Source organism: Sarcophilus harrisii, chromosome 3 (genome assembly GCF_902635505.1).
Source record: "Sarcophilus harrisii chromosome 3, mSarHar1.11, whole genome shotgun sequence".
Classification (NCBI taxonomy): Eukaryota; Metazoa; Chordata; class Mammalia; order Dasyuromorphia; family Dasyuridae; genus Sarcophilus; species Sarcophilus harrisii.
Window position 1 is genome coordinate 440,414,144 of NC_045428.1, and position 13,215 is coordinate 440,427,358.

Here is a 13,215-nt window from a genome sequence, read left to right on the forward strand (position 1 = left end):
TCATAAATAATCCAAAAAGGAGAGATTATTTCAGGCCAGGAAAACAGCTAGGGAAGCTGAGACAAGCTTTAAAGATTGGTAAATTTCAAGAGATTGAGGACTGGGGTTGAACAGAGCACTATAACACTGCCACAAGCAGCATAAGCAAAAAGCACAGAACTTGACACAAAGAATTTTCTAGTTTGATAGAAATGTGTGCATATGAGGAAAAAACCAGCCTAAGATAAGGCTGGAAAAGAAGATGTCTGACAAGAGTATTCATACTTTCCCACAAAACATGCTTTGGCATCCATTGTCACCAAGTAATAAATACCATGTTAGATGGATCTAGTCTAACTAAATACAATTAGCAATGGGGTCCAAAGGTTTTAAAAGAAGAGTACTGATATGATCAGTGCTATGCATTAGTAAAATAATTTTGGCAGATGGGTAAAGTAAAGGGCAAATTGAGGAAAGATTACGCAAATAATTAGATGAGGTTAATGCTTTAGATTATCAACTAACTTCAACTGAACAGTCTCCAAGTCAATTGTGATCTGTCAAAATTCTCCTTTAAATACAAGAATAGGGCAAAAGTGAGGAGCCAAAATTTTCCTGGAAAAATTTTTAAATGACTGAGAATGTGATTTTATTTTTTCCTTTAGTGATGACCTTGTTGCTTATAATTACCTTTCCCCTTCTTGATTTTTACTATCAGAACATAGATGTTTGAATGACAATCTCATTTTCTTGAACTTTTTTCCCCCTAGTTTGATCATAGGATTCCTTTTAGATATTTTATGTGTCTCTGAGGGTTTCTAATGGGTAATTTGGTAAAGAAATGGATACAAATCATTCCAAAGTTGTTGGAAAAGAAAGCAATAAAAGATGGAATTCCAATAGTTATTTAAAAATTAGCATGTATAGAATACTTTACATGCACCATCCCATTTGAGATAAATCTGGAACACAACATTTTGCAAAGGTGGATGTTGAAAACTATCTTTGCATGAATTTGGAAAAATAGAGTAACATTAAACAAATCTGGCTCCTAAGTTTTATGGGGAGAGGGGTGTTCACTTTTCTGGTGTAGCAGATGATATCACAAAAGTACCCATTTAGAAAATATTCGCTACTAAATGGTAGGGAAAGTGGACAGGAGAGTCTTACCTCCTTTGCACTCCTTTTGTAAGCCCCTATGAAGCCCTGAATTAAATTAAGCAGCATGAGCAAAACTGAAGCTCATTACATACATATTTCTCCTATCTTAAGAATGAGAGTCCAAATATAATCATTCTATCAGGATATTGTGAATAGCAGTTCTCTCCTCTGCAAACTTATTAAAAGTAAAGTGCTAAACAGGTAAACTTTTCCATTTATTTTAGATAAGATACATGAAAACACCATTCAAAACTATTAAAATACTTTTACCAAGACTTCAAAGTCTCAAAGCTTTGTAGGTGGAAAGGATAATCCACTGAGATTGGAAAGAGGGACTTGCAGCAATAGCAGGGGGAGGAAATGGGGCATACAGAAATGATTAATGCAATTTCCATTTAATCAATCAATCCTGCTCATTTCTTTCCATCAACTCAGAAGCAAGTATAAATAAGATATAGGACACAAAGTGTTTTGTACATTTTAAAGCACTATTTAAAAAGTGAACTATTATTATAATGTAGCAATCCCAGAATCAGTTTTCCTACTATGTCTTCATCTCATATAAAAGGCTGGAAGGGACCTTAAAAAATATCTAGTTCAATCTCCTTTATTCTACAGATGGGGAAACAATCTCAAGAGATGATTAGATTATAAGCTTCTTGATAGCTAGAACCATCTTTTGCCTTTCTTAGTATCAGTAGGGTTTAGCACAGTGTTTGGCATATAGTAGTTATTTATTCAAAGCTACTGATTGACAGGTCCAAGGTCACATACAGCTAAAATTTGAATCAAGGTTCAACTTTCAAATTCAGCCATCTTTTCCAATGTACTTCTCTATGTTTATCTTCTCAGTGAAAAGATTCTGAAGTATTTCTTCAGGTTATAATCAGTCCTTTATCAAGGAGGTACCACAGACATGGCAAAATGGAAGGTCTTGAAAGAAAGAGTACTGGTTACAGAATTGTCTTACTCTACCCTCGTCAGAACACACCGAAAATATGATGCCTCTAAGTGTATCATATAAAGTACCAAAGGAAAAAGCATGTAAGCATAGTTGAAATCATGTCATTTCTTAAGAAGGTTAGTTTGAAGAAGAACTTCAGAGAGAACAAGATTGCTATCTTCAAATATCTTTTAAAGGATTTTTCAGTATATTCTTGGCCTTGGGAACAGAACTAGCATCAATCTTGTACATCTCAAATTTTCTTAAAATAATATATTAAGTAAAAACTATCCATTAGTCTCCTCCTGCTTAGTTACATAATGTCAAGAGATCTTGTTGTGCCACAGTTCTCTTTTAATATCCTGACCCAGTTTCCCTAATTGTCCTATTTAGTTACTTTGCCTCAGGTTATAACTATTCTCTCTTAATGTTTGATAGGATAAAGGTCATATCTTAGACTTTAGGCTATACTTATTCCCTCTTAATGTTTAATGGGATAAAAGTCTTTATCCATTTTAGACATCATTAGAATATCAGGAGCCTCTCCACCAGTACCTCCCATTATGTCATCCTAGGTGCCTTCTCCCATTAGGTCATCCCCATCCAGGTACCTCCCCCATTATTTCATTCTTCTTCTTACCTTATAAAAGAATCTTGTTATCCGACATTCAGGGCTGGATTCTTTGGGACAATAGTCTCATTCAGCCCTGGGACCAAACATGGATCCATTTGGTCCCAGTAAATCTCTCCATTTATTAAACTATTAAATTGTTCTCTAATCTCTGTCTTGCTCAGTTTCCCCAGCATTACAATCTGAAGTCAAGAAAGCTCCAAATTGAGCAAGCTATCTATGAAGAATTTATGGGAGGGTGTGAACAAGAATCAGTATGATAATGTTTGGGATAAGTTATGATTCCCATTAATGGAAGATTCACATTGAAGATTCATTAATGTACTTTATTTAATATACACTATCTTCTTCAGTTGCAATAAGCGCATTACTAAAACAACATAGTACTAAATCAGTTTCCTTCTAGTGGTACTTTATGGCTACAGTATTCCTCTATTTATGCATTATATATCAAAAGATAAGGGTGATAAAAGATACAATTAAGGACAATTTTCAGTTGGTATATCACTTTCCCCATTATCAGACAGTGACAGAGTTAGCCCAGGAGTCATGAAGATCTGAGTTCACCTGTTGCCTCTGACAGGCTGTGATAAATAATTTGGCCTTTCGGTGTTCTTAATTCTCTTAAGACTATGAGTTGCAAAGAAAATGTTGACCTACATTGGAACATATTTCTTTATTTGAGAGTACTAGTGAAATTATAGGTCTAATCCTACTCCAAATATAGGTGTTAAACTGATAACTTACATTTTGCATTCTGAAAGATAATGCAGATAATTTCAATATAAATAAATAAAATTATATTTTATTCAACCAGTCTATTCAGTACCTATCTGTCAACAAGTTATGGGAAATATAAAGGTGGATAATTCAAAAACACTTAGTAAGCATTTGCTGTGCAGAACAGAAGAAAAGGCAGTTAGGTGGGAAAATGTGCTGAGAATGGGAGTTTCTGGGAGTTCAAATCTGGCCTCAGATAATTATTAGCTATATGATCTTGGGCAAGTCATTTAACCCTGTTTGCCTCAGTTTCCTCAAATGTAAAATGAGCTGTAGAAAGAAAGGACAAGCTACTCCACTAGCTTTGCTAAGAAAACTTCAAATGGGGTCATGAAAACAATTGAAACAATTGAAAACAATTGAACACAGTGCAGAATACTAGTAGTAGTACTAGATGCTGGAAATACAAGGGAAAAAAATGAGTATATACCCTCTTAAAGAGATTTTGATCTTTGATCTAAAATAGGTTACAATGTAATAAAGTGACCAAATGGATACAGCACTAGAGTAAGTGTAGGTTTGAAGTCAGTTCTGTACTGTTGGCTACATGACCTCCTTAGGAAAAAAAAGTTTGTCTCCTTATGGAGAGGAGTGACTATATCACAATAGATTATAAGATCACTAAACTCCCTTTCTATAATACACTATGAAATTTCTGTAAATAGTAAAGATCAGAGAAGAAAAGTACTTCAAGCTGGTAGATCAGGTATGACTTTAGGGTGTAATGAAATAAGTGGTATTAAGTCTCTGTTCCCCAATACGCCACATATAAGACACAAACAAATGTAATAACAGCAGTGACTTGCAAGAGGCATATATGTAAGATGTGGCATGAGGTGCGAGGGTGGGGAGGTAGAAAATCATGAAATGGATGTAAAAGAATCAGGAGTGAAAGACAGGTCCAAAATTTAAGCAGTAGTGTGTGAACAATGGTGCTATAAGCAACATCAAAAAAATTTAAAATGATCATGAATACCAAAAGCTGTTAAAACCAATTAATATTATTCTATCCATGCAAAACATTAATGATAAATATTTAACCATTCATGTGAGGCAGCTAGGGTGGTACAGGGAATAGAGCACTGAGCCTGCAGTTTGATTTACTCAAATACTTGAGTTCAAAGCTGTGATCAGAAACTTAATAGCTGTGAGATCCTGGGCAAATCACTTAGCCTATTTCCTTATCTGTAAAATTAGAAAGAGGGTAATAATTGCAAAGTTGTTAGCATAATGCCTAGACCCAAAAAAGATGCTATATAAATATAAGTTATCATCATTATTATCAGACCTTTGTACCTTTTTTCCCAGGGAAAAGATCCAGTATCTATGATTTCATTAGAATATAAATTCAGTTCTTTCCCTTAAATTTATACTCCTGGAGAGCTGCCTAGGATATTGGGAGGTTATCACTTGTCCAGAGTCAGTTTGAGTCAGCAATAGGTCTCAGACTCAGGTATTCAAGCTTCCAAAACTTGAAGCTAACTATTCACTGCTTTCTCCACTCCTATCAAATAAAAACATATTTATGTGTTTATTACTATACAAATAAAAAGTCTAAGCACTCATGGTCCTATAAGTCATTAATGAAGCCCACTAAGAAGATGGCTGCATTAATATTAAGAATTTCATTATCTGATATGTAACTGAAGTCTAAACTCAAACCCCTATCACTCCTTATCAAATCTGCGGATGAAATGGTTCTTAATCTGAGATCTAAGGATACATATCAGGGTGTAAGTGAATTTGAATGGTGGGAGAAAAATTACATATTCTATTCTAGAATGATTCTAGATGTATAAAGTAAAATACACTTTATACATCTAGAATCATTCTAGAATAGAATATGTTAAGTTTCATTTGTGCCAAAAGGTACAAAAAAATTAAGAATCCTTGCTCTAGCCCCCAAAAGGAAGTTAATGATTCTAGATGTATAAAGTAAAATACACTTTATACATCTAGAATCACTCTAGAATAGAGTATGTTAAGTTTCATTTGTGCCAAAAGGTACAAAAAAATTAAGAATCCTTGCTCTAGCCCCCAAAAGGAAGTTAATGATTCTAGATGTATAAAGTAAAAAATACACTTTATACACCTAGAATCATTCTAGAATAGAGTATGTTAAGTTTCATTTGTGCCAAAAGGCACAAAAAAATTAAGAATCCTTGCTCTAGCCCCCAAAAGGAAGTTAATGATTCTATATGTATAAAGTAAAAAATACACTTCATACATCTAGAATCATTCTAGAATAGAGTATGTTAAGTTTCATTTGTGCCAAAAGGTACAATAAAATTAAGAATCCTTGCTCTAGCCCCCAAAAGGAAGTTACCAATAGTCCCCATCATTTATGTGTCTTTAGGGACCATTCCCCTCCTTTCCTTGTATACCCAGCGATAACAGTGTCTGTCATGGAGTTCGTGCTTACTAAATGCTTACCCTGTGCCAGACACTTGCTAAATGTCACACAAACGCTACGATTACAAAGAAAGTAAAATACAGAGCTGGCACTCTAATGTTTCTCCTTCCCAGTTCCAGGTACTCCTTCCCTCCCCACTGTCCCCTAGCATCCATCACTAGGCTCCCATCCTTTGCCTCCGGGCTCGCCAAGACTAGCAAAGCAAGCTACTTTGTTAAACCCCAGAAGTCTCAGGAAGAACCCCGCTTCGTATCCCACCAGAGCCCAAGAGGAAAAGGGACGACCAAAGAGAGCGAAGCTCCCAGGGAAAAAAAAGGGAAGGTCGCGGACAGAACCAAACGGATCTTCTGGGAGCCTGAGAGAGGGAGAGTAAGAGGGGGGGGCGAGGGGGCGGGGAGGGGAGAGGGGGAGGGGAGACAAAGAAGGGAGCGTGGAAGGGGAAAGGAAGGAAGCCGGGGGGGGGGGCGGCGGCAGCTCCGCCCTCGGACGAGGTACGAAACGGCGCCCGCTGAGCATGAGGAGGGACAGTCCGGGGAGGCTTCCCGCATTCGAGCTGGACCCAAGCTAAAGCGAGCCCCGCAGCGCCCGGAACGAACGGGCGCGCGGCTGCGGGGGAGGAAGACGGAGCTCACCTGGAAGTGCCCGTCCCGAAGGAGAAGGTTCCTCCCGGGGTCCCGGTGCCCGCCGTGGCGGTGGCCGTGGAGCCCAGCGTCCCTGTCCCGAAGGAGAACCCAGTCGACATGGTTGAAGCCGGCCGGCCGGGACTCGAGCGTCGTCTCTCGTCTCAGAGTCTCTGGGGAAGCCGCAGCATCCCCCTCCCCGCGGCCTGCCGGGTCCGGCAGAATTTCGAAGAGGGCCGGCGGCCTCTAGACCCTCACCAAGGGGGCGGGAAAGGAGAGCGAGGAAGCGGCCGCAACCCCTGGGCCCGCGCACGCCGCCGCGCGGGAGCCGGCTGAGCCACCGCGGAGCACCACGGGAAGAGAGCCGGACGTCAGCAGTGCGCGTCTTAAAGGGGCAGGCGCTCTCCAAAGCGACCATTCCGCTTAGGTTCCTGCGTCCCGGCCTTAAGTTGATTGATTCGTGGGCAAATTCGGGGATGGACCTCCTGGATTAGAATCATTGCACCGCAAATTTGGTGGCGAGAAGGGACTTTATATGTTGTCCACTCATATCTCTTTAGAAGATACACCAACTCTCTGTAAGACATTTTGAACTTGCATATGCATATCAGATTCAACTGAAAAAACGGGGCGCCAGAGCGCTTTAGTCGGTTAAGCGCCTACTATGTGCAGACAGTGTGCTAAACTTAGCAGGGGGTACAAAAAGAGGCAAAATCCAGTTCCTGCCCTAAAGGAACAGGCCGTCTAACGAGGGAGACAACTAGCAAACAAATATATAAAACAAGCTGGTTGGTGGTTTTTGTCCTTCGCTCTGGAAGAGGACCAAAACGACATCACTATGTTGAGTCCAATTACAATGTGTGGGGACTGGCTGATCAGAGCACTACGAACTCGGAATACTCAACCATAGTCAGACACAAATAGTCCCTATGAACATTTGGCGTGGCTTCTCTAACTTTGCGCATCTCTCCGATTTTCTTCTGAGCTAATTCAGTTCTGGGGGGTCCTGTGCCAGTTATCTCCCATGTCATGCAATCCATTCTAAATTGCTCGAGAGACCTTGAGTGTCCTTTCACTGATTTTTCTGGCCACCTTGTAAGTGCAAACAAATATAAAAACAATATATATAACAAAGCTTAGTGACATCGGTGAGTCTTTCCGGCATTGCCCCCGTTAAAACAAAAAAGGGGGATGAGAATGAATCAAAATTGCTATGTGTGAGCCTTTGCATTAATTGCAAGGTTTTAAGGAGGAGAGCAATTGTAGACTAAAGTAACTACGATACAAAAGGCTTGATGGTGTTTTATGGTACATGTTAATACTTAAGTTTTAACCACTGCCTTCTTGTATAAGGTCAGAACTCTCAATTTCATTTGTGACATTAAGCGCCTGGACTCACACTGTTGCTTCATTGTTGATATAACTGATCCTCTATCATCCTTTTAACATTCTTAAAATGATTGAAATATGCTCCATGGGTCCTTAATCAAAAGCACAGAAAATAAAAAAAGGTGCTAGAATTAAGAAGGGTTAGGAAAGACTTCCCAGTAAAAGATGAGCTTTTAGTCTCCACTTAGCAAGTCAAGAAGGCCATTTGGAAGAGTCAAAGAAGAGAGCTCAGTGCCTAGAGGACAGCCAGGAAAAAAAATGCTCAGTCAGTCAGTAAACTATTAAGCACTTACTATGTACCAAACACTTTCTAAGTGCTGGGACAAAGAAGAGCGAGACAAAATCAGACTTAACTGCTTCATTAGTACTCAAAGTCTAATAGACCAGACAACCTACAAATAACTATCTATATAAAAGATATGTACAAGGTAAATTGGAGATAATAGAGGAATGATATCCTGTAAAAAATGGGATTTTAGCTGGGACTTGAAGTTTGCAAGTTAATAGATGACATCAAGGAGAAGAATATTACATACCTGGGGGACAGTCATTGAAAATGCCCAGATTTGGGAGATTGGGTTTCTTGTTCAAGTGAGCTTAATATTCATGCAGATAACTCCCTGATCCAGCCCTAGCCAGTTTGGGAATATCTAGTCCCACATCACCAACTATCTGTAAAACATTTTGAACTTGCATATCATTGAAGGCATCTCAAATTCAACATGTCCCTCAAAGCAGTAATTTTATTCCCTTCCTCCAATTAATCAACCTTTCTTCCAAATTTTATCATTTTTGTTTTGAGTGCTTCTTACTTTCTCCCATCATGCAAATCCAAGGAGTTGCTTGAGCTTTCCATTTCTACCTTTACAACATTTCTCACATCTAATTTATTGTTTCCCCTCTCATAATCATCACTTTAGTTCAGGGCCTAATCACCACTCAGCTAAATGATTTTAATAAAGGTTTAATTGCTCTCCCTGCCTCAAATCTCTCCCTTCCAGTTGCTCTTTCCCACAAAGCCAGCAATCTTTCTTAAGTTCAGACCTAATGATGTAACTCCTCTACTCAATAAACTTACATCGTACCTATTGTCTCTAGGATAAAATATAAACTCTTCTGTTTTGGTTTTAAAGCTCTTCACACAATATGACCCCAACCTATCTTTCCATCCTGATTATACATTATTTCCTTTGCTGTACTTTACTATACAGCCAAAAAAGACCTCTGTTTTTCATTAAGCACATAAATGGCAAAGTGGATAGAGAACTGGGTCTAGGAAGTTTTCCTGAGTTTAAATCTGGCCTCAGATACTAACTGTGTGACTCTGGGTAAATCATTTAATCCTGTTTGCCTCAGTTTCCTCATCTATAAAATGATCAAGAGAAGGAAATGCAAACCACTCCAGTATCTTCACAAATACTCTGACATGATTGAAAAATAACACAGCTACTGTATCTCATACATGAGAATTCATCTCTTTCTGTGTGAAAGAGAGCATTGGCTGTCCCCCTTGCTTGAAATGCATCTTCTGTTGACCTTTGACTCACTGAATCTCTTCTTTCCTTCCTTAGATTCAGCTCCATCATCTTCTACAAAAAGGTCTTACATATGGAGATTGAAGGTAAATCAACACCTGCTATGTTCACTTCTTTTTTGTTTTTTTTTTTTTTTCCTCTCCCATGGTTTCTTTTTTATTGTGACTTTTCTTTCCTAATATGATTCATAGAACAATATATATTTAAAAAATAAATTTAATGGGCTTTTCTTAAAATAGTCAGCAGCATCTATTTAAAACTGTCAGTAAGCATCATATGTAATGGGGATAAACGGGAACCATTCCCAATAAGATCATGAGTGAAACAAGGTTACCCACTATCACCATTACTATTCAATATTGTATTAGAAATGCTAGCTTCAGCATGAGTTGGGAAAGAGATTAAAGGAATTAGAGTACGTAATGAGGAAACCAAATTATCACTCTTTGCAGATGATATTATGGTATACTTAGAGAACCCCAGAGATTCTACTAAAAAGCTATTAGAAATTATCCACACTTTTACCAAAGTTGCAGGATACAAAATAAACCCACATAAATCATCAGCATTCTTATATATCACTAAGAAAATCAAACAGTTAGAGATACAAAGAGAAATTCCATTTAAAGTAACTGCCAAAAGTATAAAATATTTGGGAATCTATCTGCCAAGCAAAAGTCAGGAACTATATGAGCAAAACTACATAACACTTTCCACAAAAATAAAGTCAGATCTAACCAATTGGAAAAATATTAAGTGCTCTTGGATAGGGCAAATGAATATAATAAAGATGACAACACTACTTAAACTAATTTATTTATTTATTGCTATACCAATCAAACTCCCCCAAAACTATTTTTATGACCTAGAAAAAATAACAACAAAATTCATCTGGAAGAACAAAAGGTCAAGACTTTCAAGGGAACTAATAAAAAAAAAATCAAATGAAGGTGGCCTAGCTATACCTGATCTAAAACTATATTATAAAGCAGCGGTCACCAAAACCATTTGGCATTGGCTAAGAAATAGATTGTTAATCAGTGGAATAGGTTAGACTCACAGGACAAAATAGTCAATAACTATAGCAATCTAGTGTTTGACAAACCCAACTTTTGGGATAAGAATTCATTATTTGACAAAAACTGCTGGGAAACCTGGAAATTAGTATGGCAGAAATTAGGCATGGACCCACACTTACCACCATGCACCAAGATAAGATCAAAATGGGTCGACAATTTAGGCATAAAGAAGAGATTATAAATTAGAGGAACATAGGATAGTTTACCTCTCAGGTAAGGAAGGAGGGAAGGAGAAGGAAGGAATTTGTGACCAAAGACGAACTAGAGAGCATTAATGATCACAAAATAGAAAATTTTGATTATATCAAATTAAAAAGCCTTTGTACAAACAAAACCAATGCACACAAGATTAGAAGGGAAGCAACAAACTTGGAAAACATTTTTACAGTTAAAGGTTCCGACAAAGGCCTCATTTCCAAAATATATAAAGAATTGACTCTAATTTATAAGAAATCAAGCCATTCTCCAACTGATAAATGGTCAAAGGATATGAACAGACAATTTTCAGATGATGAAATTGAAACTATTTCCACTCATATGAAAGAGTGTTCCAAATCACTATTGATCAGAGAAATGCAAATTAAGACAGCTCTGAGATACCACTATACACCTGCAGATTGTCAGATTGGCTAGGATGACAAGAAAAAACAATGATGAATGTTGGAAGGGATGAGGGAAAAACTGGAATACTGATGCATTGTTAGTGTAATTGTGAGTGAATCCAACTATTCTGGAGAGCAATTTGGAACTATGCTCAAAAAGTTATTAAACTGTACATATCCTTTGATCCAACAGTGTTACTACTGAGCTTATATCCCAAAAAGATCTTCAAGAAGTGAAAGGGACCTGTATGTGCAAAAATGTTTATGGCAGCCCTGTTTGCAGTGGCTAGAAACTGGAAAATGAATGGATGCCCATCAATGGGAGAATGGTTGGGTAAATTGTGGTATATGAATGTTATGTAATATTATTGTTCTGTAAGAAATGACCAGGGGGATGTTTTCAGAAAGGCCTGGGGAGACTTATAGGAACTGATGCTGAGTGAAATGAGCAGGATCAGGAGATCATTATATATTTCAACAACAATACAATGTGATGATCAATTCTGATGGACATGGCTCTCTTCAACAATGAGATGAACCAAATCAGTTCCATTTGTTCAATGATGAAGAGAACTAGCTACACCCAAGGAAAGAACTATGGAAAATGAGTATAAACCACACCATAGCATTTCCACTCCCTCTGTTTTTGTCTGCTTGCATTTTTGATTTCCTTCTCAGGTTATTTTTACTTTATTTCTAAGTCCGATTTTTTTTGTGCAACAAAATAAGTGTATGGATATGTATACATATATTGTATTTAACATATACTTTAACATATTTGACATGTATTGGTCTACCTGCCATTTAGGGTAGGGAGTAGGGGGAAGGAGGGGAAAAGTTGGAACAGAAGGTTTTGCAATGTCCAATGCTGAAAAAAATACCCTTGCATATATCTTGTAAATAAAAAGCTATAATAAATAAATGAATGAATGAATTTAAACTTGGGGAAAAAATTCTTTATTGGTCCCTCCAACTGCTAATCAATCAATCAACAAGTACTTACTATGTGATAAGCAGTTGAGATACAAAGAAAAAGCCAAAACAGCCTCTGCCTTCAACTTTACAATCTAATAGAGAAAATAACACATATAAATCAGTACCTATAAGATACATACAGAGTAACTGAAAGGCAACTTTAGGGGATAGTAGCAGCAAGTGGAGGGGTGGGGTGGGTAGGAGGAAAGGACAGGAAAAGGACACAATTCTGGAAATCTTTCTCCTGAAGGACTGGAGTTGAGTCAAAGAAAACCAAGCATTGACTCCTTGTTAAGAGGACAGACACCTCTCCAGAACACATGTCCTCTCTACTATATTGTGGTCTTGTAAAGCCAGAGAAACTGAGCAAGACAGAGATTAGAGAACAACTTACTAGTTTATTAAGTGGAGAGATTTACTGGGACCAAATAGATCCATGTTTGGTCTCAGGACTGAATGAGACTATCATCTCAAAGAATCCAGCCTTGAATGTAGATAACAAGATTCTTTTATAGGGTAACAAGAACAATGACATAAGGGAGGAGGTACCTGGATGGGGAATGACCTAATGGGAGGAGGCACCTAGGATGACATAATGGGAAGTACTGGTGGAGAAGCTCCTGATATTCTAATGACATCTAAAATGGATAAAGACCTTTATCCCATTAGACATTAAGAGGGAATAAGTATAGCCTAAGGTTGAAGATATAAGACCTATATCCTATCAAATATTAAGAGGGAATAGTTATTACCTGAGGCAGAGTAACTAAATAGGACAATTAGGGAAACTGGGTCAGGACATTAAAAGGGAACTGTGACTGGAACTGAGAGAGGACTGTGGGAACTGACTGTGAACCACAACACAGCATTTTCATTCTTCTTGTTGTTTGCTTGCATTTTGTTTTCTTTCTCAGTCTTTTTTTCCTTCTGGATTCAATTTTTCTTGTGCAGCAAAATAACTGTATAAAAATACATACAAATTGGATTTAATATATATATATTTAATGTATTTAATATGTATTGGATTACCTGCCATCTGGGCAAGGAATTGAGGGGAGGGGGGGTGAAAATTTGGAACACAAGGTTTTATAAGGGTCAATGTTGAAAA

The 13,215-nt window shown here is 37.7% G+C and overlaps 2 protein-coding genes across 5 annotated transcripts in view; one reads left to right on the top strand and one right to left on the bottom strand.

The window, feature by feature from the left end:
- NUP58 (nucleoporin 58) overlaps window positions 1–6,885 on the bottom strand; it is a 60,793-nt gene extending 53,908 nt beyond the window's left edge. For 2 of the 3 annotated variants that reach the window (XM_031960785.1, XM_012545192.3), the window contains exon 1: window positions 6,540–6,885. In XM_031960785.1, the coding sequence (XP_031816645.1) occupies window positions 6,540–6,649 (110 nt within the window). In that variant the 5' untranslated portion in view covers window positions 6,650–6,885. The remainder of the gene's footprint in view (window positions 1–6,539) is intronic. The other variant, XM_003764458.4, reaches the window with a different exon arrangement.
- A 67-nt stretch (window positions 6,886–6,952) lies between these two features.
- Window positions 6,953–13,215, top strand: part of MTMR6 (myotubularin related protein 6) — a 57,945-nt gene continuing 51,682 nt past the window's right edge. The window contains exons 1-2 of one of the 2 annotated variants that reach the window (XM_031960781.1): window positions 6,953–7,105; window positions 9,488–9,537. In XM_031960781.1, coding sequence (XP_031816641.1) covers window positions 7,063–7,105; window positions 9,488–9,537 — 93 coding nt within the window. In that variant the 5' untranslated portion in view covers window positions 6,953–7,062. The remainder of the gene's footprint in view (window positions 7,106–9,487; window positions 9,538–13,215) is intronic. The other variant, XM_031960784.1, reaches the window with a different exon arrangement.